The 27,998-nt window shown below is 41.7% G+C and overlaps 1 protein-coding gene across 1 annotated transcript; it reads right to left on the bottom strand.

The window, feature by feature from the left end:
* Nucleotides 1-157: 157 nt before the first annotated feature.
* On the bottom strand, nt 158-25,956 carry tecta (tectorin alpha). Its single transcript, XM_087846916.1, has 23 exons — nt 25,893-25,956; nt 25,666-25,805; nt 25,279-25,566; nt 23,697-23,834; nt 23,426-23,591; nt 22,904-23,316; nt 22,211-22,781; nt 21,505-22,115; nt 18,821-19,354; nt 15,975-16,496; nt 14,725-15,382; nt 13,300-13,499; nt 12,680-13,060; nt 8,327-8,613; nt 7,742-8,022; nt 7,295-7,405; nt 6,951-7,153; nt 4,278-4,441; nt 3,940-4,188; nt 2,243-2,405; nt 2,072-2,156; nt 1,833-1,952; nt 158-830 (listed from the first exon to the last, which is right to left on the bottom strand). The coding sequence occupies exons 1-23, from the start codon at nt 25,954-25,956 to the stop codon at nt 727-729; spliced, it is 6,453 nt and encodes a 2,150-aa protein (XP_087703042.1). The 3' UTR covers nt 158-726.
* Between the last annotated feature and the right edge of the window lie 2,042 nt (nt 25,957-27,998).

Below are 27,998 nucleotides of genomic sequence, written 5' to 3'. Positions count from 1 at the left end.
CTGACTAAGAGGTCATAGACCCGATCCTGTCTTTGAAGCAACAATTTCAATGGCAAAAAAAATTCGCAAGTTCATTGCACACAGTCGTGATCTCCAGCCACTGCTTTCCTTAGTGTGACTGTAGAATAATATCAGGTATAAATACAAACAGGTGGGATCACATTTCACATTCCCTGATGATTTACAATTATGCCTTTTTTAACTAATCAGTTATATTACTGTTTCTTTTTAATTTAGCCATTGTCTTTCCATAAACATCACTGTGTGATTTTAGCTGTTGTACCTTCAAGTTTGTATGTCTAGGATTGGAAAATTACTTTCTTTGGCACCATCTGGTGGTAGCATGCATAATTTGTTAATTTCCTATAAAGAAATTTGTAAAAAATATGTTATAATCACATGAAAACATCTACACATAGTGGCTTTAGGTGAGTGATAAACAGTGGGAGTCCTGATAAATGTAAATAAGGGAGCACATGGGGATGAAGAAAAACACAACAAAGCAGTGAAACTGACTGACTGTCCATGTATCTAGAAAACTGACTTACCTTTTATCAATGAAACGTGGAGACAAAAATTAGTCGGTGTACAGTATATTCTGTCTTGACTTTCTGGCTGAAACACAGCTGATCTACTGGCTAATCAATGATGATACTTTGTGCATATTCAAGTCTTTTTGTGTGTTTGATCTTTGTCATTTATTGCCTTCTCTTAGCTCACAGAGCGTTAGGAGAGGAGAAGAGTGTGAAGGTGAGCCAGGAGCACGGAGATCGCAGCGCTGACGCTCAGCAGAGGAATCGCAGGTGTGATGTCACTGCTTGAGCTCACGGCTGGAAAAAAAGAAGGGAGTGTGACAACATTTGTGAAATGTGCATGTGGTGGAAATACTGTCTTAATGCTACTGGTTTTTACAAATTACCAGTTTAGTTTGTGTGCAACATGCAAAAGCTACAAGAGTTATAAATATATGGAATTCATATGAACCAATCTATTAACTAATAATTAAGTTAAACGCCCTAAATTTTATGATTTAATGCACAGAAACTTGCCCGCTTTTTTAGTTGCACCGTTTAACTGCTCATTAATGCAAATGTCTAATTATTTGATCACACGGCAGGAACTCATTATTAGCCATGCAGACATGAATCAAACAACCTGCTGAAGTTTAAACTGAGCATCAGAATGGGGATGAAAGGTGACTAAAGTGATTGAACGGGGTGTGGTTGTTGGTGCCAGACTGGTCTGATTATTCAGAGACTGCTGTTAAGCTGGGATTTTCCCACACAAGCAGTTCTAGAGTTTACAGAGAAACAGTCTGAAAAAGATACAATTTCCAGTGAGTGGCATTTCTCTAGCTGGAAAAACCTTGATGATGCCAGAATTCAGAGAAGAAGGGACATATTCTTGGCACCGTTTGCTGCTGACCATGCCGTTCCTTTTTGACCGCGGGCACTGTGGTTATAAAGGGACACGGCACGTGAGTTCTCTGTATTCAAAGGGCCTCCACATTCGCTAGATCTCAGTCCAGTAGAGCACATTGTGGTGGAGATTGACATCATGGATAAAAGCAGTTCTGAAGGCATAAGGGGTCCAATCTGGTACTTACAAAGTGTCTAGTGGCTGTATCTACAAGACTTAAACTTTATTAGCTTTGCTTCTAAAACTCCAATTGTGTGAAACATGATGGAAACTGTAAACTATTGAGAAACATGCAAAACCTGCTTGGTGACCCTCATGTGTAGTTTCTGTTTTTCTGGGGCTGATATTGCCGCGGTTTAGGTCATAAAATTAGGTATTTGTAGAATGCATATGTGTGTTTTTGTTGTCCTTACCCCGGCAGCTCTTCCCATCTCTTTGCAGCATCCCAGTCACACAGCTGCAGATGGGCCCAGCGGCCTTACTGGTGCAGATTTGCTCACAGCCTCCATTGTTCTCCTCACACCAGTCAGACTCTGAAAACACATCAGAAGCTAACCTACGGCTTTTTGTTTTTCCATAGATTACTTAAACAATAAACTCTAAAGCGTGTATTTTACCCAATAAGCTATTTTCTATCTAAAACTATGCTCACCTCTTCTTCTTATGGGTCCAACAGACAGTATGTGCTCTTTATGGTCACTGTCCTCTGAGTACATTCTTCTCTTATGTGGACAGTTCTGCACACACAGTTCATTGATACGTCAACACCCAAACACACAGCAGGACGCTTTCAGATTTTTATTGCTCTTCTTGATTTACTCACCACTTTGCAGGCGTTCGTCTCTGAGTCGCACAGAGAAACGTCACAGTGCAGGTGGACTTCATCGTAATCCCCGATGAACTTGAAGACGGTGACGTGAAAGCGGCAGGTGAGTGATACGCCATTCTCTGCCATGCCAATGGTATTGTCCTTAATGTTTGGGCACCTAGAATAAAATGATATTAAATGTGCTGTAGTCAAGAAGGTGGTTGTGGGACTTGGGAGGCAGAATGGTCAACAAAAGGTGAGCTTTTAATATGGATAATGTCAACATCCAAACTAAACAAAGTCTTAAAAGGGAGTCCAAACACTGATCACAAATGCAAAGGCATGACAAAGACCCGAGCATGCGTGTATAACTAAGAAGTACCCGCAGGACCAGATAGATGACACAATGAAGACAAAGTAGAGGGCAGGACTATTTATACACATACATGACTAAGGAGATAACTCTTGAGTGTGTATAAATAGTCATGGAAGTAGTGTTTCTTGGAAACAGGTGAAAAGTCATACAGGAAAGATGCAAAACTAAAGTAGGAAAGGAACAACAACCATAACTGACGCAGGGAGGGTTTAGAGGACATGCTAAACCTGGATGAACTAATTCAAGGGGAACACAGAAAGACAAAGTTATTAATACAAAAAAGAGGGGAAGGAAGTAAAAGTAATGCAGGGCATAAACAGACACTCAGCCTTCAAAATGAAGCAGGACGTGAACAAAAGACAAATACTAATCACCGAGTTTAGAGGACTCGGACAGAAGGACTATGGACTAGAATTACTATATAGTAAAAGTAGGGCTCAAAGACTTAACAATCATATAATAATAATTATCATATTATATTATTATTATTAGAAACAACACTTACTACTACAATAATAAAACAGTAATAGATTAAACAGGAACCCAAAAGTTACAAAAATAAAGAAGGAATCGAAAAATAATGCAAAACCTTTGGGCCGTGACATTCATAGTGCTTTATTCTAAACACCTCAAGCACGTTATCTACCTCACGTAAATTTAGAAAAACCAATTTAACTAACATGCCGTGGTGTGGCCTGTTGAGGAAGTAAAATGGTAAACGGCCTGTATTTGTATAGCGCTTTACTAGTCCCTAAGGACCCCAAAGTGCTTTACACGTCCAGTCATCCACCCATTCACACACACATTCACACACTGGTGATGGAAAGCTACATTGTAGCCACAGCCACCCTGGGGCGCACTGACAGAGGCGAGGCTGCCGGACACTGGCACCACCGGGCCCTCTGACCACCACCAGTAGGCAACGGGTGAAGTGCCTTGCCCAAGGACACAACGACCGAGACTGTCCAAGCCGGGGCTCGAACCGGCAATGTTCCAATTACAAGGCGAACTCCCAACTCTTGAGCCACAATCACCCGGAGACACTGCCGGCACAGTGAGGGCATGCAAAGGGCATGCACAGTGACTGTATCTATTACTTCATGTTCTTTTTCTCAAAATGTGTGGATCAGACTGTAAAGCAGCAGACTGTAGTGAACCCATAGGCTTCATAAAGAGCTGCATAGTTTACACCGATCACACCTCAACTTCATCTTGGATTACATTAAGAGATAAGGAAGGCCAAAGAAAAACTGTTGAGTTTAAAACATAAAATAAAATCTTTTTTTTTCCCACCTCTCTTTTGAGCATTTTTGGTCCAGGACTAAATAAACCTCACCCTCTCTCAATGATGATGTAGCGGAGTCGATCACTGCTGTAGCGCGACGGTGTGGCCCAGCACATATTCACTATAAGGATGAGCTGGTTTTCATCCGCTCCTTCCACAAAGACGCCTACGTACAGGATGTCTCGAGTGCTGAGCACCACCTCCCCCTCTCTGTAAGGATGGCGGTACGAGGAGTTTTTATACAGAGCCATCTTGGTAATGAAGTTTCCTTCCTGGGTCGGTAGGGTGAGGTTAATGACGCTGGAGAAAAAAGGAAAAAGAAATGACTATCCAAGCGGTCAGCCGTTGTGCCGCACTCGTTGGTGCATATTTGTGTTCTGCTGCCTGACCTGAGCATGGGTTTGAGGACAGTCTCCAGTGAGATCTTTAGGTCCAGCTCATAGGCGCAGGAAAACTCCACGTTGATGGTCTTGTCTCTGGTGATGATGTTCCCAGTGTTGTTCACACTTTCTATCCACACAGTGTTTTTATACATGATGTGTGTGCCGTTGGACTGTAAGAGAAATAAAGCGTAGGTGACTCATAATTTCAAATTTCTACATTAAAGGAACAAATATTCCTAGCTGCTGCTTTTGATTTCACCCATACAAAAAAATGTAAAACAGCGTACAGACAGAAGACATCATAAAAACGAATCATTTAGTAATAATAATAATAATTAAATTATTAAATAATAATGTATTCACCAAAAACATTAGCCAGAATTAGCCAGAATTATGAGGATTTAAGAGCCAGGAGCTGCTAACGCACGTCTATAAAAGCAGAAAATTTGACAGTTTTCTGGTTTGCAACATTCAGGTGTGTTAATGCGATGGAGGAAAGACATCAGCAATAAATATAAAGAAGCAACATCAATCTGAGGAAGTTATAAGACTCTGTTGATCACTTTAAAGTGAAAAAGATTATTCACATGAGGAACACATTCATGAGTTGCCAATCTTCCCACAAGTGGACATCAAATTTGGAGTGCGTAAGATCTTTTACACTGATGAGCAGGGGTAGCCAATCGAAGGGGCGGGTCTACCAAACAATTTTCAGCCAGTAGGAAGGGGGCAGGTTGTCTGTGCCAGTGCCACCTAGCCAGCCAGCTGGCAGTGACAAAATTATTCATTGGCACGTGTTGTGGCAGTTTCAGTTAAAATGCTGCAAATGTCGCTTCCAAGATAGTGTAGACCAGGGGTCTGAAACTCCAGTCCTCGAGGGTCAGTGTCCTGAAACTTTTCCATGTGTCCCTGGTGCAACACACCTGAATAAAATTAGTAGGTCATTAGCAAGAATATAGAACTTCACTGCATGTTGAAATGTCAACTCCTAACCCTAATCAACTAAATTTAAGTACTGTATTTTTCTGACCATAAGGCACACCGGATTATAAGGCGCATTAAGTGAAACTAAACAGTCAGATAATCAAACTTTATTCAACTCATTCTTCTTCCTGCCTCCACTTCCGTACCATTGATTCACTATAGCTGAATTCTCTTGCAGCTGCTCTATTCCCGTGACTAATAACTAACCTCGTATTGTGGATGGATTATCTCAGTTGTTCTCCTGACTGAAGTTTGGTCTGTTTACAGCATCCTGCCATGTGATTGCATTTGTTCCTAACCATCGGGAACTTTCCCATTAACTTTTATTGAGTGGAAAAAGTTAGCATTCATCCTTTAGCTTCACTATGTTTATATTATGCTAACATAGCTGTGTCACTAGCCACCATGTAGCAACCCTACAAACGTCACTGCTGTTTAGTTTTGTGTCTTCATTTATGTTGGAAGTGATAGCAGAGCTGTACGTTTGCATTTTTTTCTAGAAATCTCTCAGTCAGAACATGCTATATTATGTTTAGGTGGAAACTAGCGAGCTAACTTCATGCTAACTTCTAACTCCGTTAAATTTAATACATTCTGTTTTCATGGGTGCCTGGATGTTAAGCTTAATTGTTACACCTGGTAAAGCAGCAACTCTTATCATTTTATTAAAGATGAAAGAATTTAGACAGTTTTTAACTCTCAGTGACGCAGCAGTGTTCGTTTGACTTTAGGAGCTGAAGCGAATGGAGTTTTGGACCCAGATTACTCCACGACAGTGTTGCCAACTCCTCAGCAAGGAAAATCGCTATTGGTTGTCCTAAAAGTTGCTAGAAGTCGCTAAATGACGTCATCACCTAATTTGCATAATTGGTCATGCTAATGTAATTGTAACCTACGCTGCTGGAGAGAGAAATAACATCGTGGACGAGACATGAAGTGAGCAAAAAACGTCCTAAATGCATTTAGAATTTATTTAGAACTACAAATTAAATTTCTTTTAGCAATTATTGTTTTTTGTAATGTCTTTCACGTCTTTTTTTAGCGACTTTTTTTAGAAAAAAAGTCGCTAGGGGGTCGGCAACACTGCTCCGCGAGGCTCCTGACTACGGTAGCCATAATGCTCCAACAATCCATCAAGCAGTGCGGCTTCGTAGCTTACCGAAGTCATAGTAAAACATTTTTTGACAGATTTTTGAGAGCCGTGTACCACATAAAATCGGTTCGAGATCAGTAAGCACAACCGGAATTCATACATACGGTGCACCGGATTACAAGGCGCACTTATAATCCTTTAATTTGAGAAAATTAAAGGATTTTAAGTGCGCCTTATAGTCCGGAAAATACAGTAAGTGTTTGGAAAAATTTACTTCTAAAAGTACTTTTATTGCACCATGTTCATTCACTCATGAGCTGCTGTAACATGAATCAAATGGCTGAATTGCCACCTCAGCATGCAGTCAAGTTCTATAGTGTCTTGCTAATGAACTACTAATTGCATTCAGGTGTGTTGTAACAGTGACACATGGAAAAGTTTCAGGACACCGGCCCTCGAGGACTGGAGTTTGAGACCCCTGGTAGATCGTGTTGACGACTACATTTTAGTGTCTAAAAGTATCCAAACTGAGTTGCGAGGAGCTTTATCACATTTCGAAAGTGATGACGAACACGCTGGAACAGAAACGAATGCAAACTGACCTGTACAATGGAACCGCAGTGTCCCTTAGTGTTGTTAATGTGGAAGGAGATGAAGTCCTCTCCCTCAATGCCAGCGCAGTGCTCATCGTTGATCCGGACATCTTCCCGTTCAAAGCCCAGCTGGAAGAGCTTACACTTGGAGATGGAAACCTGCATCTGAGCATGCTTACAGGTCACCTCCGCTTGGATGATGTCATCCTCGCCTAACAAACATCAACATCACCATAGTCATGATTAAATAAAAAAGTATTTTTTAATAGCTTTTAAAATGTTTGGCTAATCAAGTAACACTGAGAGTGTCAGATATTTAAAACTGAGTGATTGCAGCTGGATGAAGCACTCACCTTCAGTGTTGGTGGGTAACTCCGGACAGCCACACAGATCGCCTCCATTCTCCAGCTCACAGGTGAAGTTTGTGCAGATCTCTCCTGCACAGGGGTCATAGATCCATTCTGCTAAAGACAGGTCCACACACAATGTTAACTGTCACACAGATGAAGGCACAAAGTTTTTAAGAACATGCATGTATCTAATAGTGACAAAGCAGTCAAACAAATTTACATTTCACATCTCATTGTAGTAACACAGTGGTCTTGATGGAAGGCAATCTGGAAATCTTAGCAAACTAAGCTCATAATGTGTGAATCAATAATATATGAGACCCAATACTTTCACTTTTAGTACGTCTGGTAAATTCAGCATTAGCGCTGGTTTATATTTGTGTAAAGTGCAAAGTTGTGTTTATTTCCACAGTGGGCGTTGAGTCTGAGAGAAGTTCACGGTGCCCTTACAGCAGTTCTCTTGGGTGATCCACTTGGTCGTGAGGGTGCCCATGGACCGGCAGGCTTCTGCATAGGCGGCCAGTGATCCACAGACCTGAGCCTTGCGATGATTGTAGCAGCCATCCAGGTAGCAGGACTGGTAGAAAGGACGGGGATCCAGCAGGCCGTGGCATGGCTGGAAGAAGCCTTTGAGCTGGGTGAGCTTCTGACAGGCATCTTCACTCTGCAGAGCCAGGATGGCCGAGTTGTCGCAGGACTGAGCCAAAGCCACGTACTGGGTCTCATCACAACTAGAGGAGAAAGACCAAAATCCAACTGTCAAAAGTATTAGGACGCGAGCAAAGAAGGAGCAAATGCCCTGTTAGAATTGCTCCGTTTGCTATTATCTGTATAAATGATTTGCACAAGTGATATGTTTGAGCAACAGCCAGTTAATATCCAGGGTTTAAGACATGCACATGCTTGCAGACGCATGACTTATGGATTAAGTAACCTTAACTTTTCCTTTTATATTTTGGGGATAACAGCCAAAGGGTTTTACAAGAACTGGTTATATGGACCGTAAATTCCTCCCCATCTGTGAGCCTCATCTACCTGTTCTGCATGCCGTTGGTCTTCCAGCTCTGTGCCAGCTCCAGGGCGCTGACAGCTGGCTTGCCCCTTGAGGTGATGTAGTCATCATTAGGGTCCCCATTGAAATTCCCACAAAGGCCGCACACCTTGTTCTGGAGCCGCTGGCCCATTGTGATGCTCAGGGTGTTAAAGTGGTTGTAGCGAACCTGGATGTCCTGGGGTGTGTCGATGACAATGAAACCCTCAGATGTGGACAGGCGCGTCATCAGCCCTGTTACAAATGGTACGGATACTGGTGTGCCATTAACCTGTGAGGACAGGAGAGGCAGACACATGAAGATTTTTGACTCGGGACACAAGAAATTTTTATTTAAGTAACCAGCATTAAGGAGGGCCTAGAGTGCTAAAATGTGTTAAATAAATACATCATTAAATAATTAATAAAATGTGTTAATAAATTTAAATTGGAATTAACTAATTAACGAAATACATACATTTAATTTATTTCATTTAAACTTTAAAAAAAATTATTTAATTCCTATTGTATATATTTAATGACACATTTAATTGTTTCACTATTTAATACATTTGTTGTGAATTTTAATGAATAATTTCATGGTTCCAGTGCAGTATGGAAGGCATCCATACAGATGATTAGAGCAGCTCTCTATATGTTATAATGGGAAGGAGGAAACAGGAGGAACTCAGTAAAACAGGTGCATATAGCAGCAAATACACCGGTCCATTCTGGTGTTAGTTGCCACTGTATCAGCGGTGTGGCCACACTGGGTGGCAATGAGTGGTGTTTTACTTGGTGAACAGTGGCATCCTGGGCAGCGTCTTTCACATTTGCTAGGTTCTACTAGCTTAATGTGGCCTCAGAGCCCACATTAGCTTCAGCTGTTCTGCTGCTGGCTGACCAGGAAGTTGTTCCTTGTGACAGTACTGGTACAAGTCATCTGCATTGTTTACTCCCACTGGCAGACAGGGGGGAATGAATCAGAGCAGAAGTTACAAAGGTAACTATGATTCTCTGAATTCCAGGATGACTGTCAGACCTGCTGGCGGCTAAAAACGTCTCAGTGTGAGAAGATTCCCAGAGACCAGATGTAAGCTACCACGTAGTATTTATAGTATACACGCCTCAGTAGCGTACACATCATGCACGCGATTTTATTTCCGGACCTGCGCAGATCACGAGGAGACCCATCTACGTAGTTTCCTGCCATTGGCAGTTATCTGTGAATTCCCAGAACTATAGTTATATTTGTAACTTCCATTAGCAAAGGTGCCACTAGAGTGTGTCAGGCCACCCTCATGGAACAAGTGCCAGAAACATGCTGGAGGTCATTTTGTTAGATACTTTCACTGTCACGCTCCTCATTGCACAACGGAGCAAATGCCAGCCCTGCTTCTGGGTGGATGTACTCCTGTGGCCTTGTCTAGCTTGTGTAACAACCCAGCTACCAGCAGGGAAAAAGGACACCAGCTAAAAGCAAAACTAGAGAAAAGATCAGGAAGGATAAGCAGAAAGCTGTGGTCTGTGACCAACGCCTGTGAAACCATTTCCTTTCTCGGGGTTGTCTTGTTGTTGCCTCTCTGGTACATATTTTTATCAATTTATTTTGAAAGGACAGAAATAAAGGGACAACTGTTCCATTTGATGCAAAGCAAAGCAAAACATTGTCACCCATGTTTGTGGTCACTTAGACTACAGAGAGTTCAAACTCCTTGTTATTTCTGAAGCTGGTCTAAAAGTGTGATAGTAAAGACTGAAATATTTCTGTTTATACAGTTAAAAATTAAACATATTGAAGGATTGTTGAACTACAGAGCACCTCAAACTAAACCATTTTAAATCCAGGAGGCACTCCTACTTAGATGCCTTTTTCTGCTTACATTTGGGGATTTAGGAGGGGTAAAGCTGGGTAAAATGTATTGTCAGCACTAACTGATATCCATTATGTCCTAAAGACAGCATCTCTAAGAAGCCAAATGCAAGTAATGCATTTTTTGATAATTTCTAAATCATTTAAATAATATTAGCTTTACAACTAAGAGCTCATGTTAAGCATGTTTTGTTTTGTTTTTTTAAGTATGGGGCTTGCAAACCTTAAGATAGAATATCTGAGTAAGAAGTTAAAAGTTATAGCCCAGGTAGTTTAAGAAAACTTTGTTTCCTGTAGTTTAGGGCTGCATGTGTGAAAATGAGTATATAATAGCATGAGTAGTGGTAACACCATGTGGCAGCGTTTTAAAACCTCTGCAAGACAATCAAAGATGTACATTCCCCATGTTTTTCTCATTATATATGTTATATTAACATAAATACATTGCCATGTTACTGACATTGAAGCTTAAACATGATCACCTATGAGTGGGAAACAAAATTGGGCTGTCATTGGTATAAGCTGATTTCATTCTTATACAAAGATTGGCTGTTAGGATGAAACAAAAGAACAGAGACAGTCCGAAGCAAAGATTGTGACAATCTGAGCCTCTTCGGGGCATTAGAACTAACGCCAACATGCTTCTTAAGGCTGTCAATAAAATTAATGAATGTTAATGTTGGTGCACTCAAATCAGGCAGGATTAAGACTCAGTGGGAGCTGCAGTTTAAAGCAATCAGTCATTAGCTACCTCTGTGACTGCACTTACAGCTGACTGACATGGCCTAAGTCCAGAGCTGGAGGAGATATAATAGGCTATTAGTGCCAGGGTAATTGGTAAATTGGGCTGCAGGAACTTTTTCAAGTATTTGGGAAAGAAAGAGAGACTTGAATCCAATCTGTTTGTTGAGGTTGATTAAAGCGTCTTTGACCGCAGCCATATGGCCAGTACAAAGTAACTTGATCACATAAACAAAAAGGAGAAATCTCCTGAGGGAGGCAATTTTTCTATTAAAGCAGGATTAAAAGAGGAAGAAGCAGTGGTGCAAATGAAAAGCAAAAAAAATAACCTCGGTATATAGAGTGTCCATTTCATAGTGTGATGGTTTTAGTCACTTTATGGTCTCTAATGGTAAATGGACTGGTTCTTATAGAGCGCTTTTCTACTCTATCTGAGCACTCAAAGTGCTTTATACAACTAATTCATTCACCCAATCACACAAGAACTTTTGTTAGTGCCTATGTAACATTCATACACAACATGGGGTTAGTATTTTGCCCAAGGATGCATGCAAACTAGAGGAAGCCAGGAATCAAACCATCAACCTTGACCTGCTCTACTGCCTGAGCTACAGCCACCCCATAATGTGGCCAAGTTGTTGGCTGCATATTTCTGTGTAAAGTTAATAACCTGTTACGACTATCTTTGACTATGTTTCAACATGTACAATTATCCCATAATCATATTTTTCTTTTTTTGGTCACAGTGTCGTCTTGGTAACGAAGGTAATCTAGGCATGCTGATTTGGTCGGCACCAAAGGTGCACAGAAAGGGTGGGAGAGTTTGCTCTCTAAATGTGACCACAGAGAAGAAAAAAACAAAACATAAATAACATTTAACATTTAACTGGTTGAAACACCAGTTTGAATAAATTGGCATCCCATGATTTTATATATTTAATGTTATACAATGATTCAGAAACACAGGTAATGGCCGATAATGCTTTAAAGATTAAAATCATCCTCTCAGATCACGACACTGATGAAAAAAACAAAAGATACAGAAATTAATGTCAAATATGGAAAAAAGTAAAACAAACTTGTCCAACAGCAACAGTCAGTGCAAAGTGGCTCCATCGTGTAGTGATTTACTCGTTCAGTTAACAAGTAAACGATCCCCAGTTCGATCCTGGAGAGATAAACAAATCCCCTTTGGATCTGTGACGACTGCTTATGAATAAGCACGTAGCTGAAAGTAGCTTTCTTACGGCAAAGTTGCAAAAACTGGTTATTTTTTCCTCAGAACCTGGCTGCCTAGCAACAACCAACAACCCAGGACACTAAGCTACAGAGGAAGTTTACTAAAAACTAAAGTAAATGATTTTCTTCTTCTTTTTGGCTACTTCCTTTAGGAAGTCGGCACAGCTGATCATCTCACCCTATCCCTTGCATCCTCCACTGTCAAACCAACATGGATGTCCTCCTTCACTGCATCCACAAATCTTCTCTTCCCTCTTTTTCTCCTACCTGGCATATTTCACATTCTTTGCAGAATATATCCATTATACTCATTTCCAATACAACTTATCTTCAATATTGCTTCACTCAAACAACTTGTTACATTTAAGAAGAGAAACCATAAGAAACATGATTCAAGTAATCCTGGGATAAACGTGCATGTGTCAAAGTCACAGAGTTAGACAGCTACACAGTGTGTGGCCTCTCTTTATGCTTATCTTCTGCTTTACTTCACCTAGCCTCTTACCTTGACAGTGCTGCCAGAGATGAGTATATTCTCCTCATTTATATACAGGTAGACATGCGAGATGGTGGTGAGGTTGGGCGTGCTCCATTTATCAAAGTTGGCAATGAGCTGGAAAGAGAGGTCGGGCAGCTTGTGACAGTTTGTGGACAGGACGAAGGAGCACGAGGCCGGCAGTCGCAGCGATGCCCCGTCGAATGTCCTGAACACTCCGCCGCCTGATGCCACGCAGTGCTGGGAGCGGCGGGCAAAGCAGCCCCGAACCCCGTACCGGAGGGTGCACTCCTCCTCTGCCTTGCATCGCCTTGGATTGCACTGAATCAGGTTTCGTCCGATGCACTGGCAGCGTTTGGTGCAGTCGGCGTTCCAAAAAAGCTGCTTGGGCTAAAATAAAGAAAAACTCTTAAGATTTTATATTTGCAAATAGTGTTTTAACCAAGGTTACATGCAACTTCCAACTTATTTTGGACTTTAAGAGCTTAATGGTTGCACTTACTGATAGATCCAGAAAGGTCTAGTTTAATGTTTTCTATATACTTTCTATATTTCTACTGCTCAAAATAACCCAGACATTTAAACATTTATAATATATTCATGCACATAGAGCTTGGTGGGAGACTGACCTCATAGTATGTGCCATCGGTATAGCAGCCACAGTTCTGAGAAAGGATGCAGCTCTTGCCGTTGAGCACGTAGCCCTGGTCGCACTGGCAGCCCTCCACGCAGTCCTGGCTGCAGTCCCTCTGGCCGCGGGCTGGTGCACACTGGGGCGGGCAAACTGACATGCAACTGGAGTAATGGCTGTTAGGTGGACAGCTCTGGACTGGGAGCAGGCAGGTTGGCAAAGATATTAGCTAACAGTGGCACTAACTCCACTCTAAAAATGTTTGTGGTGTTAATAAATATTTCGTGTTTAGGGGTAAGAAACAGCTGGCCATGTCAAGAGCTCATGCAGATGTGCAGCAGCTGTTTGGCCCTTTGGGTGAAATGTATTTTATTCATATTATTATATTATTTATTATTTCGGGGTGTAAGAAAGTTGAGGTGGACTTCAAACCTGGTTAATCCCTGCTTAGAGAAAACATCCAAAATAAGGACCTATTCCATATAAATGCAGTTTTAAATGCACTAATTATCATGGTGTAGCTCATTTCCTTATAGAATAAATATACAAACACAACTTAAAAATTACAATTTGTGGTTTTAATGATTTTATCTTAAACCTGCATAAGGTGGGTGGGTGCATTTCTGGTAATTATCTACATATCTCTCTGATACTTTCTTTGATTAAAACAGCCATTAATGATGACACGCTGTCGCTTCTTCACAACACACAGTCTATTTTTCCTAGAGGCAGATGCTTCAGCTACCAGGCTTCTGGAACCAGCTCCAAGTCTGGATTCATGGAGCAGAAACTCTCTTTAAACTTAACTTAACAGTTAGGATTGGATCAGGTGAGTGTAAACCCTTCCTTACTTCCTCTGCAATTAATCTCTGCAGGCAAGAAAAAAAGGTTTTGGTGCTACAAGTTTTCTGGTGTCCATTTGCAAGCTTCCCTTGCATGCAGATAAACAATCTATGTGGGGAGCAAAACAGGGATGGTACATGCTGAAATGCATCAGATAACTATTATCTGCTGACGAAGTTTTACCTTTTTTATTTGGATTTTATCTGGTTATACCAGCTAAGTCAGCATAATAGCCTGTGGGTTACCAGATTCTCAGACTCAGGCTGGCTGGAGGAACTCCCATGATGCACTTCACCTCTACTTCCCATCTTAAAGCCATCACACATTCATATGCTATTATTACATTTTTTTCTCTCATTTTTTTATCCCCACTGTCTCCAAGTGCTGTTCATAGGGCACTGGTTTCTAGCTACGTCCGTGTAAATATTATTCATTTAAACTGGCCTTAATTTTAATTATAGATTCTCTCCAGTAATGGTGCACACAAACCTGAAACTTAAAACGGTGCTTGTGACTTTAAGAAGGAGAATACATCTTGTGATAACACAATGGGAAAAACTCTACAAAAACATCTCCTCACCACACGGTGTGTCGCTCCTCCAGTCGGTGACATGCACCCCCTGGGTCTGACAGGTGCTGGCATAGATCTGCAGCCAGTTACAGATCGTATCCTGAGCTCCCTGATCCAAGCAGGTGTCCTGGAGGCAGCTTTGATAAAAGAACGCTGGCGCCACCTTGCTGTGACACCGTGCAAACACGCCTCCCCGATCAACAAGTAACCCACACAGCCTCACTGCCTCGGGCTCCACAAACACATAGAGCCCGTCACCGATGTGGAAACGTATGCCAGTGCTGACTCCATTTGCTTCATCGTCGCTCCCAGCGTTCATGTTGGCATCAGCCACCATGAGAGGGGTGTCGTTTAGGGAGCTTTTCTCTCCGAGGCCACAGCGCGGGCAGGAGTCACCGCAGCCCACCTGGCAGAAAGTGTCCCTCTCCGCCCAGGCCATGCCCCAGTCGGTAGTGGAAAGGGTGGGTGGGGACAGAGGCACGCCCTGGCAAAGGCCACAGGTGGAGTTGTAGAGGTCGCGGGGTAAAGTCAAGAGCAGGAGAGTGTTCCAGTCAAAGGCCACCTTCAGGCCAAAGTCTGTCTCCAAAATGAGGTGCATGCCAAAGGTGAAGATATTGACCTTTCCTGGGCCCAGCTTCAGGGGAAGGTACAGTCGCTCCTTATTCACCTAAGTGAAGAGAGAAATCATGTAAAACTGGTTAAAGATTTAATATAAGATCCCAACTAACATAAAATCATTCCTACAGGAGCAACTTCTAGAAACAGAAGTTCAAGTCTCTAATCTAACTGACTTGTATATTTTCCAAGTATGTGGGGAAGCCCAGGTGGTGAACAGCTACTATTAAGACTGACTGAAAGAGTGTCTGTGAATTCCTCTCAGTATAATTGTCAGAGCGAGAGCGAAACGGAGAAAATTAAAGAAAGAAGGGTGTGTGAGCGAGTGTGTGGGTGGATGTGTCATTTATGTTGCTCCTCAGATCTTTTAGTCGCTTTGTGAACCTGGTCCAAATGTCGCTCAGGGTCGAGGTTTCGTCTGAGCCAAATCCAGCCCGATAAAAGATGCCCATTGAAATTAGATCCACCTTAAGCCAATCAAAGAGGAATTCACCCTCTGCCTGGTTATTCTATCGGCTTGATTAGAAATAACATGTCCTCACAAATGCAATAACTTCGACCTTCACAGGGCATGCAAAAAAAATAAAGTCTGTCGAAGATTACCTCATTGCACAGACATTCTCATATATCAACCTAATGCTTACCGTGACGGTGTTTCTGTAGCTTCGAGATGCTTCAATTTCATACTCGTAAACCTCCAGCACAAAACCCCTCACCCAAATTGCTTGGCTCGTGTCTCTGTCCTCGTTACGAACCGCCAGTTTAAATGGAGGAAAAGTTCTGGTGATGGGTACGTGCGCCATGTTCCCCCTCCCACATCTGGTGGTGACCATCCTGAGAGTGCAAGAGCTCTGCAGCTCGAACGGCACTCCGCCAAATGGCAAAAAATGTCCATAGCCAGCTGCCACACACAGAGCCTCAGAGCGCGGCTGGCAGAAATACAGGCCGTCATTCTCCTGGCAGTACTCCTCAGGGTGACACGGCGCGAGCTGACAGTATACGTTGTTGTCAGAGCCATTGCAGTAGCAGCGCTCCTGGCACTCCCAGTCTGTCCAGAACGTCTGGTTGGTGGCCAGCTGACGCCTGTGGTAGATGCAGCCACAATCTCTGCGCGCCACGCACAGGCCATCCCGCAGCGCGAAGCCGTCTTCGCACTGACACCCCTCCTGACAAGGCAGGGGGCACGGCTCTTCGGGTTCGTCCAAGTTGGCACAGGTCAAAGGGCAGGCGTTGGTGCACTCATCAAAGTGACTGTTCTCTGGACAGGGAAGAGCTGAAGAAGAGTGAAGGTCGGGGAGAGCAAGACTTAAGCCAATGTTCAGTCAAATATCTTACACGTGTTTTTATGTTATCCTCTTTATGTGTAGTACAAAATACACTGTGTATCACAGTCACAATACAAAATCACTGTAACTGGTTCCAGTTTTACTTTCCTTCTAACAAGATAAAACAACAGCTCCAAACAAGTGAGATGATAGAAAGAATCTAGAGACCATTGCGACAGAGGAAATTAAATATTTAAATATTAGGTTAAGTTATTGTTGGGATTTTTTTAAAAGAAAACTTATAGTTTGAGCTGAATCAGGTGACCCTCAACCCTTCCTTAGTTATACTGCAGTAGACCGCGGCTCATGGACGCTTCCCATGATGCACTGAGTGTTTTTCATCTTCACACACTTCGTTTCGCTCTCTTCGTGTTTATACACCACTCTGCATTTAATCATTAGTTATTAATAATCTCTGGCTCTCTTCCACAGCGTATATTTTATCCTGCCTCCCATCCCTCATCCCAACCAGTTACGGCAGATTGCCGCCCCTCTCCGAGTCTGGTTCTGCTGGAGGTTTCTTCCTGTTAAAAGGGAGTTTTTCCTTTTGGGACAATCCACTTTTAGAATTCTCATGCAAAATATATGAAAATACCCAGTCGCATTATTATTATTGTTACTGGAACAAAGTTTTCAACAGTGCTGGTGGTAAAACTCAATAATAACTTATAATAAACAGGAGGGTTAAATGTGTTTTCAAGACACATTATACATTGTTGTGCTCTGATGACTCAGAGCCCATCAGCAAGACTATGTTTTTACTGTGTTTATTTTTGGTTTTTAGCCTTTTTCTCTTTTTTTTCTACTTTTTTAAAGTCATGATCAGCCTTTGTTGTTTAAAACAAATCTGAATTTAACTTTTTTAATTCATTTTTTAAACAACAAACGGGTGGAACAGTGGTGCAGAAGTTAGCACTGTCGTTTCACAGCAAAAAAGGGTCCTGGTTTCTAATCCAGCTTGGAGCTTTTCCGTGTTGAATTTACCCTGAAGAGTACCTGTATGGTTTCTCTCCAGGGACTCTGGCTGTCTCTCACAAACACATGCACATTGGGTTAACTGGTGATTGTAAATTGGCCCTAGGTTTCAAAGTAAGTATGCATAGCTGTCTCTCTCTCTCAGTCCTGCAAAGGACTGGTGACCTGTCCAGGGTGTACCCTGCTCCATGTCCTATGGCAGCTGAGATATTCTTCAGATCCCCCCTCCTTATCCAATATGGATAAACAGAACAATATTATGGATTAATAAGAAGCTTAGCCGCTAGCTAGTAATGCCTATTTCTTGCGGAGTTTTGGCAAAGTCCTAGAAGACTTTAGAATTCATTTATATGTGTTTGGGGGTAAATAGTCTGGACACACTGCAGGTTATTTATACCAGATTTTTACTATAGACACTGCTGCTCACAGTCTTTGATCACAGGCTCAGAATCTCTTGTTTTTTCCTAATGAAAGATTAAAGACCTTGCAATCTGTCACACCAAGACTTTGGAACAGTCTCCCAGCCCAAATGAAATTAGCTGACTCTGTGGACTTCTTTAAAAAGCAATCTTAACTTGATTTTGTATTGCTATTGCTTTTCTATTATGCTTCATCCCAGTGTTTATTTATTTTGATTACATCTTTTGACTGCTTGTCTGTGAAAAGGCTTTATAAATAAACTTTAATTACTTAATTATTAGATTTAGTTCGTCTATGCATCTCTGTTTTGGATCTACAGAGAATAGTTTGATAATCGACGACTTGCTGATCTTTCTAATGACCAGCAAGAGGTGACTGCTCTGATTTCAACAAGAAATCCAGCTGTGTGAAAATCTATAGAAAAATTTCCTTCAGTGCCCTTCATTTGTGCCTTAAGTAATCACTTTTATATATGTTTATGGCCTCAGCTGCTGCTATGAAGTCATCTGGACTAAGTTTATGGTCCCTGTTAGCCTAAAAATGGAAGATGATGCAGTGTATAGTTTAGGGGATGCCTTGATTTTACAGTCATTTCCCGCTGTTTGTAACATGGCCTTTCAAAACAACAAGCTCGCCAGGGAAAATGCTCAGTTTGAGACCTGACAACAGGCCCTCACTAGCCAGTGGTTGACGTAATGGTCCATCTTTTATATACATGTAATAGGTTACTCACGACAGTTGGTGGTGCTCCTCCATGAAGCAAGTCCTACTTGAGCATCCTGACAGGCGGTGGCGTAAGCCTGCATCGAAGAACACAGGGCTGAGCGGTTCCCTTCCCTCACGCACATGTTATACAAACAGTTCCTGAAGAATGGCGAGGGGTTAACCACTGTGTGACACGCAAGAAAGGAACTATTCCCGGGGTCGTTGATATTGCCGCACATCCAAGGGCTCTGATAAAGACGTAAGTCTGTGCACATGCGATACAGGTCGTCACAGTCACCGTTGCAGGTAAGATCATCAGCAATGGAGCGCCAGCCGTCTGTGAACTGTTCGATTGACTCTGCCTGGCGTCCATTGGGTAGGCGAAGGTCATCGGTTGCATTGCTATTGAAAACACCACAAAGACCACAAGTAACATTGTAGAAGAGGGTTGAAAGGGAGATATTGAGGAATCCTTGACGTGTGTAGTGGACACGAAGCAGACCGCGGGACTCCACCACTGTTGCATTGCCCGGCGCTCTGTAGATCATCATTGTCTCCATTGGATGGACGTATGGGAGCAACACTAGTTCACCGTTCACCTGCAAAATAAAAAAGTGAAATATATTCAGGTGGTTCCAAGCCTCATTTTCATTGGACTCAAGAAGGCCTTCATTAAAAAACCGTTCATGTTCCAAAGTGCATTTATGTGAACTAGTTAGTTTAATAAATGCCAAAACCAGATGCCAGTTTTCAGACTTCTAATGTCTGAGACATGCTTTTATGGTCACACTCTCATATTGCCTCAAACAAATCTCAAGCCTATTACAGGTGATTAAAAGCAAACAAAAATGATGATATGCTGAGATCATTTTTAAGTCTTAACATCAGCCTTGTTCAGCACAAACATTTTTTTTCTTTTAATGAGGCTCTCTAATGACTGGAGAGAGATTGTGGACTGCAAACATAGTTGTGTTCTTTGCTTCTGGCTGTTTGAGTTAATTAAATTTCTGCAGTTTCATAGCGTCCAACGATTACACCTCCAAAGAAAGAGAGCTGCTCTCTTGTTTATTAATGTGGCACAACAGCAACTTTATTCTTGACATAACGGTAAATTATAAACTACTTTTTACAACTGTGACAAACAGTCACAGTTTCACTGTTAAGTCATTTATTATGAGTTCAGATGTTTTGCGCTTCATAAAGCTGTCAGGCATTTTTGTTTTAAATTTAACTGTTAGTAAGTCTGGTCCATTTATTTTTTTTAAAAAAAACCCTCTTGTTAAGTTTTTAATTTTTTTCCTTTGAAATCAAGGTCAGTATTTGCAGTTGTGATTATTGTGTTTTATGAGTATGGATGTCTTTATCACTGGAACCTTTCTGATTTAAATTCAATTGTCTTTTTGGCATTACAGTTTTAAAAATAAATATATAACTATTGTGTCAACAGATGCTAAAGTTAGATACATTTTTCCATTTTTAGGTTTGAATAGGCTAATAAACTAACATTTTTGAGCAACACAGACAGCAGAGATGTGTACTATGAAACAAGATTTTGTGACTAAAGTTGAAGACATAACCCGCTTGGGGGCAGATTATGTTTGAGATTAGAGATCAGAAAATCAGAAGATATGAATTCACTGCCTGGTGACCAATCAGCTCCCTGGATCAGAATTTCCAGAAAACCTCTGTGCACAGATAGTAAGAGCATCTTTTTTTCCCTATTTCTGTTATTTAAAGAATTCTTCAACAATTTTATTGTTCTGTAAGCATTAATATAATATGCTAAAACAAAGTTTTCTCAGTCGTTCAGAAGATAATGGAGGAGTTTTATCTATTTCTTTTACCTAACAACGTCCAGTTCATTTTAGCTAGCTAGCTAGCTAGTATTCCTTTAGTTAAAATATTGGTACGTTGTTTTTTTAATTTGCAGATAGCCATTTTAGCAATTAATTTGTTCATTCATAGTGTTAGCTAACAGTTTACATTGCTAATGCAATCATTTCCCAAGCACTTCAGACAACTTATTCATTTTCCAAACAGCTTTAACTGTTAGCCACATACAACCTCTTTTAACAACCCGTTTGTTAACGCTACGGCTTATTCTTCTTCCTCTTTTGGCTGCTCCTTTTAGGGATCTTTGTAGTGGATTATCTGCTGCCATCTCACCTCATCTCTATTTTATTAATCTGTCAAAACAACCTCATGCATATCCTCCTTCATTATATCCACAAATCTTTTTCCTTTGTCTTTGGCCAACAGTAGCACAGTTTCCACCGCCACTCTGCTGGCAACTGGAGCACTGGACCTGGCCAATCTGGTAAGAAAATAGCATTCTTTGTGATCCCCATTTTTGATTTGGTACAGATTTTATTCCAGGACCCTCTTTCTGTTGCTACTCTTCCTATTTTTCCAGATATGGGACTCATAGTAGATGTAGGCTTGACTGGCTTGTAGTCCCACTGTGGTTGTGTTCATTTGTTTACCGGATGACCATTGCTGGCTGATAAAAATAATTAATGCATTTATTTTTGCTGTTTATTTCTATTGCTACTGCTTATGCTTGGGTTTGAATTAGTTTTTTCAGCTTAAACCCCTACCTAAATCACAATTCCAGCATTTTCAGTTTCAATAAAAGCGAATCTGTTCATATACTTGCGGCAGTGCAGAAGTCTCCACTCTGCTATTTTCCCACTAATCAAAAAAAAAAAAAACCCCACAAGATTTTTACTTTTCATGAAGAAATACTAACCTTGACTGTATCAAAATCCAACCCTCCCATCTGTGCCTCCAAGTTAGCTAGCGTAACTACCACAGGTCTTTTCCAAGCAGGCCCTTTGTTGACCAACCGCCGACCTAGCTTCACCTCCACCATCGAGCCATTGGCTGGCACTGGAGCGCACAGCTTCAGTAAGTAATAAGAGCTGTCATCTGGGAACGACAGGAAGGTGCCATCGAAGGAGGATGTCACTGAGTTTTGGGTGACTGAGCAAACCCCTTCTCTTCGAGGGTAGCAACCCAGCAGGCCAACCTCTGCCTTACACACCTCACCCTCCTTACAGGACTCATTGAAACAAGAAACTTCCCCAGCAGGCCCACAGGTACACCGGAGGGTACATTCTCCTTCTTCACCGCTGGGACCTACCCAGAAAGTCGCATTAAGAGGGTAATAGAGGCCATTATGCTCACAGCCACAGTCTTCACGCTGTACACAGCGGCTGCCACTGAGAACATAGCCTGGGTCACACTGGCAGCCCTCAGTGCAAGGATGAGCACAGTACAAGGGAGCGGTGAGGTCTGAGCAGGAAGCTGGACAGGCGCTTGTGCACACTTGATACTGGCTGAAGTCTGGACAAGACCAATCTAAGAAACAATAACGGAGAAGAAATTAATTCTGATTTCATATGGTAGATAAGTGCTTTCATGTCAAATTTAGCATTAAGCAAACTGAATCTCACCACAGAAGGTGCGAGATCTCCAAGGTCGTATTGTGACACCAAGGGCCTGACAAGCCAGAGCATAGGCCTGTATGGCCTGGCATAGAGTAGTGATGTTATCCTTGTTGCTGCACATATCATAAACGCAGCTGTACACAAAGGCTGTAGGATCCACAACAGCTCTGCAGTCCCTGAATGGTCCATCAGTTTTATTAATTAACCCACAGTAGTCAGGCCGAAAGTAGAAAGCTTCTACAAGAGGGTCACACATGCTGCAGTTCTGTGCACATCCATCTGTACACCTCCAGTCTGTGTCCTCTGCTCTCCAGCTGCCTCCCAGCTCCACTACGCTTTCTGCCAGAGTGCCATCAGGTAGTACGGGATCATCGGCAGGGTCATCATTATAGTTGCCGCAAAGGCCACAAGTGTTGTTGAAGTAGGAGCTGGGTAGGGAGATGGATGCGTAATGTTGGCCATCGTAAGTTACCAAGAGTCCAAAATCAGTTTCTAAAGCAATGGCAACCCCAGATTGGTACACCCTGACAGCACCAAGCTGGAGTTGGACTGGTAAAGTCTTCACCAAGCCATCCACCTAAAGAGAGAAAAAAGGATGTTTTGGTAAGGGAACAGATAGAAATCATTAACCAATATCTGGACAATGTATCCAGGAGGAAAGCAGCTATGTGCTTACCTTCTGTATCCATAGATTCTCACCTGGACTGTTCCAAAACTTCCTTTTGGCAGCGTAACTCGGTGACCATACACCTCCACTGTGACGTCTCTAAGCCAGGAAACAGAGGCAGCTCCACGGTTCTCGTTTTTGGCCTCCACACTGAAGAAGGGCAGCCCTGCTACCTCCCAGCAGGGCCGAGCCAGCAGGTAGGAGCAGGTCCCCTGGAAGTGATAGAGGAAGCCATCGAAGGTGTGATAGTGGGGGTCTCCGAATACCACGCAAGTGCTGGTGCGAGTGGGCTGGCAGTAAAAGGCTCCTTCCAGCTGCTCACAGGTTTCAAGCTGCCCACACGGAGCTTCTTGACACTGCACCTCATTATTGATGTCGAGGCAGCGACACCGCTGTGAGCATCTGTCAGACAGCCAAAAGATCTCTCCCCGTCTGTAGTAACGGCCTGGAAAGGATGTAGAACAAAGTAGCATTTCACGGACTAATTTTAGTGAAGAATTCTTTGCAAAGAGTCAGCCTGCATGCACATTATCAGTGTTTGATGTTTGACTTGCCATTGTAGCTGCAGCCATTGGCAGGATTAATCAGCTCAGTGTCTACACGGAAGAACCAGCGCCCAGGAATATTTACATTAGTTGTTTGTTCAATGTTCACTACATCATTTGACCGCGATCCCGGCAGGTTGAAGAAATGGCCAATATCTCCACCATTAAAACCTGACTAAAAAGGGGAGAGTTGTGAGGCATATCAGTTTGAATGTCTAGTAATTTCTGTATACGAAAAGCCTTATTGTCCTTATGAAATTAGGAGGCACAGTGAGAATACCTGAGCTGTTGTACCGCCCAATCCTGTTAATGGATCTCCACCACTGGCTGTTCCTGTGCTCCATGTGATTTCACCGTAGTTGAACATACTGAAGGATGCCACGCCATCTGAGATGAGTACAGTTTGGAACGTGTTCACCTTTAAATCAAACAACAAGATTAAAAAGATTTTAAGAAAGAAGAAAAGTGAATGTACACTAAACAAATGTATAATGGATGAAAATCTTTTTTTTTTTCATGTAATTAACATCCACAAAATAGACAGGAAACTTCAATACAAAAAACCTGTTCCTGATTTGGCATCATTTTAAAATTATGTTGCTCTGTACAGTGATGAGAATTGCCCACCTTGTTACAAACGGAAACAGTTGAAAAAGTGATCTCTCATATGGCACTTATCTAACCTTACTAACCATTAACATAGCTTGACACAACAAGCTACTTTCAACCATTCATACACACAGCAGTCTTTTTGCTTCACATACACACAAACACACACAGGGTCTGAAATAAATACCCACTAACTGCCAAAAACGGGTAGATTTTCAACTTGGTGGGTTAATCATGGATAGCTTTCTGCCACACAAATAGAAGAATGTAGTGAGTTGCTTTGTAGTTAAACTGATAAACTATTAATAAATATACCTGAAAAGGTTTTGTTTAACTTTTGCTCCTGCCTCATAATTCAATTTGTATTAATGTGTCATCTATACAAAAACCTATTCATGTGATAGAAAAAGGCAGTTTTGGCTGGTTAAAAACATTATTGAGTGGTGCAGGTTTTATTGCATGAGCCCCTTTTGCACATATACTATATGGACTAAAGTAGTGGACCACCAACACACAAACAGGAGCTGCTCATCCACTGAATGAAGTCCCCAGTGACAGTTTTTGTGGTGATGTTAATGGAGATTTGAAGCTCTGCATTCACTGAGTCATCAGAGCGTTGCCGATTGTTACAGAGTTTGTGACACTGCTCTGTAACTTTACGTGGTCTGCCACTTCATGGCCATTGCTATGGATCCTACAGACATGTTTGGTGAGCTGGGGATGAATTGTAAGCTTTCGAATTAGTAATTCACTCTGCAGCTAAACCACCCAAAACGCATTAATTACATTTAAATTGCAAAATAACTGTTTACTTGTCCAGAAACAGATGTTGGCTAGATTTGAGAAGTCTAAAGTAAAATATAGCAAGCTAAGCTGGGTAAACTACATGCATCTAACAAAAAAATACAATATAGCTACAAATAACACTTAACCTAATGTATTTACATTATTTTATCTTCCCCATTTTCTTTGGGATGGTAAAGAAAATTGCATAGGGACCATAAAATATCCTCAAACACACGTGTATAGCATTATGTCTGAATGGCATGTTAATTGTTATAATGAGTGTGTTTGAATCATATATGGCAACCAGGTGGCAATTATTGAGGCTCACACATTTATATACAGTACCACAGTCTGTGTACACATGAGAAATACAGCAGATGAAGATGAAGTTGATCAGCCAGTTCCTATCCACATACTGGTGGAAGTGAATGACCAGAATTCAAACTATGCCAGAGTTAAAACTTTACCGGAGTTGTCTGGCTTCCTCCATAGAAAGTGACTTGGTGCCATGTTGCAATAAAGACCCATGTGGCAGTGAAGGTGGGCATGTTTTTGAAATACTTCCGGACATCTTGTGTTGCCCTTTCGAGAATTTCTGGCTCGGTGGTCTCCCGGTAGTACACGTCTCCGCGGATGCCATTGTGCACATCTGCCCAGAGTGGAGCAATAAATGACCTGCTGTCACTCAGGGGAAAAGCCTCTGGTGTGAACTGGCTAACCTGCACGTTGAAGGAGATTACACCATTGTTGTTGACCTGTGAGAGGAAAGAAGAGGATTTTTATTTCAGTTTCATGGTCCAGCATTAGTTAGCTTTAAAGATATTGATTGAAGGACTGTGGAGTTCAGGGCTTACATAGATAGAGCGGTAAGGGATATTGAAGAAAATAAAGGGGATGAGCAAAGTAATTTCAGGAGAACTTCCATCGTCCATCTTTGGAGTCTCTAGATCCCTATGGCCAGGTCCATATGGATACAGCGTATCCTGAGTGTTACCTTGAAAAATAATGTACAAGAGCTCATCAAATTGTAAGAGTTGAGGAAGAGAACGGTATGCTAGCTCAATATTTGCATGTCTTATACCTCTTGTGTGTGCAAAGATGCTGAAGATATGGAGCAGAATGACTGGACAGCCTGGCCTGACCATTCTGTCAAAAAAGCAGAGACAAAATTTAAAGTGGTGTTACTTAATCTGTGCTGCATTTTCCTTAAAGCTAATGGAAACGCAGGAAGTCATGAGTCATAGGACAACTTCCCATAAGCAAGGCTGTGAGACAAAAGAAGTGAAGAGGTAGAACCAACGAACCAACGTCACGTTACTTCTTTAAAATCAGGCTCCCAGGGCTCCCATGAGGAGCCCTGAAAAGGCCCTATTATGCATGCCAGAACAATGTGTCAGGATCACATTTGCCTTAAAGTCCCATGTGAGCCTCAACAGTGGACCACAGGCCTCTCTGTGCCTGAGTTCCCGGCAGCTGACAGGACCGGTCGGCTCTGCTCCACAGTCTCTCTGTCTGAAGCCGCGAGGCTGCTTAGGACCTCATTACCACTTCTGTTTGGGACCTATCCATGTCTTGTTGGCTGAAGGGAGAGGAGCATAAACGCTGGGGCACTAATGGCTTTAAGTGAGCAGGTTTGAATTGCTAAGGTCCTTGGAGTAGCCCTTAGGGGCCTGGTTTGGCAAGTTTCCTGTTGGCAAAATCAGATGTACAGCCAAGTTGGCAGTCTACAATCATCGTATAGCATTTAATCTTAATTGTTAAATAAACTAGAATGAAACTCCAAAAAGAAGGTACTGACTCTATAGTCAGCAATCAATTAGATAGTGGTACAGCTAAAATTGGTTCCCTCTAGATATCACAGGCTTCAATAGACTTTGGTTTTTCCAGCCAGCGTTCGGTACAACTGCACAGCTTTCATGCTTCATTAAAAACTTTTTACCTTCTACTTACTTCTAATGACCACCTAATAAAGAACAATCTAATCCCTGTAAGCCCTTTGGTAATTTACTGATAACAATGATGTGTCTGTTTTGTTTTAAACATAGGATTTAAATGACTTCATGGATAAATGAGGTTAATACCACTCCAAGTAACTTGGTTTGGGCACTAGTAAATAGTTTAAAAGTTTGCATATTTCATTGGGTAGTTCAGTTTGTAAAACAGTGTTCACTGTAGCTGCAGGCTAGCAGTTTTGACATATATAGGCGCATTTATTGAAGCATTTATACAAATATTTCTAAACCATATCATTTAAAATGAAAAGATATGGTTTTATTTCATTATACATGAATGAATGAAAGCTGTGAAAAGCTAGTCGACCAATATGGCACGAAAGTAAATCTGGAGCATCTCTGCGCTATCGACCAAAAATTAAGAAAACTGTTATTTTTCATTTTTAATGCAATAAATAGACCTTAGTATGATCTGGGAATCTTTATGTGAATACCCCCCCAGCACCTTCTGCACGTAACCGATACACAACGAATGCAAGGCCAATTCGAGACGTCTCCCAAATCTCTCTAATGTGTGAAATCTGCTCAGACGGACATTAAATCGCATTCAGGTGTGCCAAGGTTAGTGGGCACTGCTGAGAGAGGTCTGCTGTAATGTCATCAGCCTCTCATCATACATTGTTAACAGAAAGATTAACCACAATTGCTCTTTTCACTCTTGTGACTCACCAACTGACTGGCAGTAAGTCCTTTTAGTGGCTTTTGAGGTGGCAATTAAGATAAAGCCCGAACACGACACTAAAGAGTGTTTATCTCTTTATCTCTGGGGTCACACTCAAAAAGAGACCAATCATGTTACATTAAAGAAACATTAGAAGTTAATTCACTCAATGAGGATTAATATAAAGATTTTTAGATAGATATGATTGTCAAGATCAAACAGTGAACAAAATGTAACTCACAGTTTTTTGGGGGCTTTTTTGTACTCAGTTCCAAAAGTGGAAAATAAAGTAATGTCAAAATCAAGAATTACATTTGAGAGTTTAAGGTTGTTTTAGGGGGGAAAATAAAGGGAAAAACCGGCATTTTTACTCATGAAGTTTGCAACCCTTTAACATGAATCCAATACTGGAATCAACACCAGAAGAAAACACATGATCCAAACAATTTTAGATAGAAAGTGTTATTTTTTTACACTCACCCCCCCAAATAACTCCTGTGACATACAGGTATAG

Source organism: Neolamprologus brichardi, chromosome 10, assembly GCF_056152115.1.
Source record: "Neolamprologus brichardi isolate AB-2024 chromosome 10, ASM5615211v1, whole genome shotgun sequence".
Lineage (NCBI taxonomy): Eukaryota > Metazoa > Chordata > Actinopteri > Cichliformes > Cichlidae > Neolamprologus > Neolamprologus brichardi.
Note: the sequence above shows the minus strand (reverse complement) of the source record. Positions and strands in the feature narration are given on the sequence as shown.

What these genes read in the sequence shown, in the direction of transcription:
- tecta (XM_087846916.1), bottom strand. Translation starts at nt 25,956, where the DNA reads ATGGTCAGGCCAGGCTGTCCAGTCATTCTGCTCCATATCTTCAGCATC. An exon ending in GTCCTCAAACCCATGCTCAG is followed by an intron (nt 4,189 to 4,277) that starts GTCAGGCAGCAG and finishes TTTTTTCTCCAG; the next exon opens with CGTCATTAACCTCACCCTAC. An exon ending in AGATGGGAAGAGCTGCCGGG is followed by an intron (nt 831 to 1,832) that starts GTAAGGACAACA and finishes CTTTTTTTCCAG; the next exon opens with CCGTGAGCTCAAGCAGTGAC.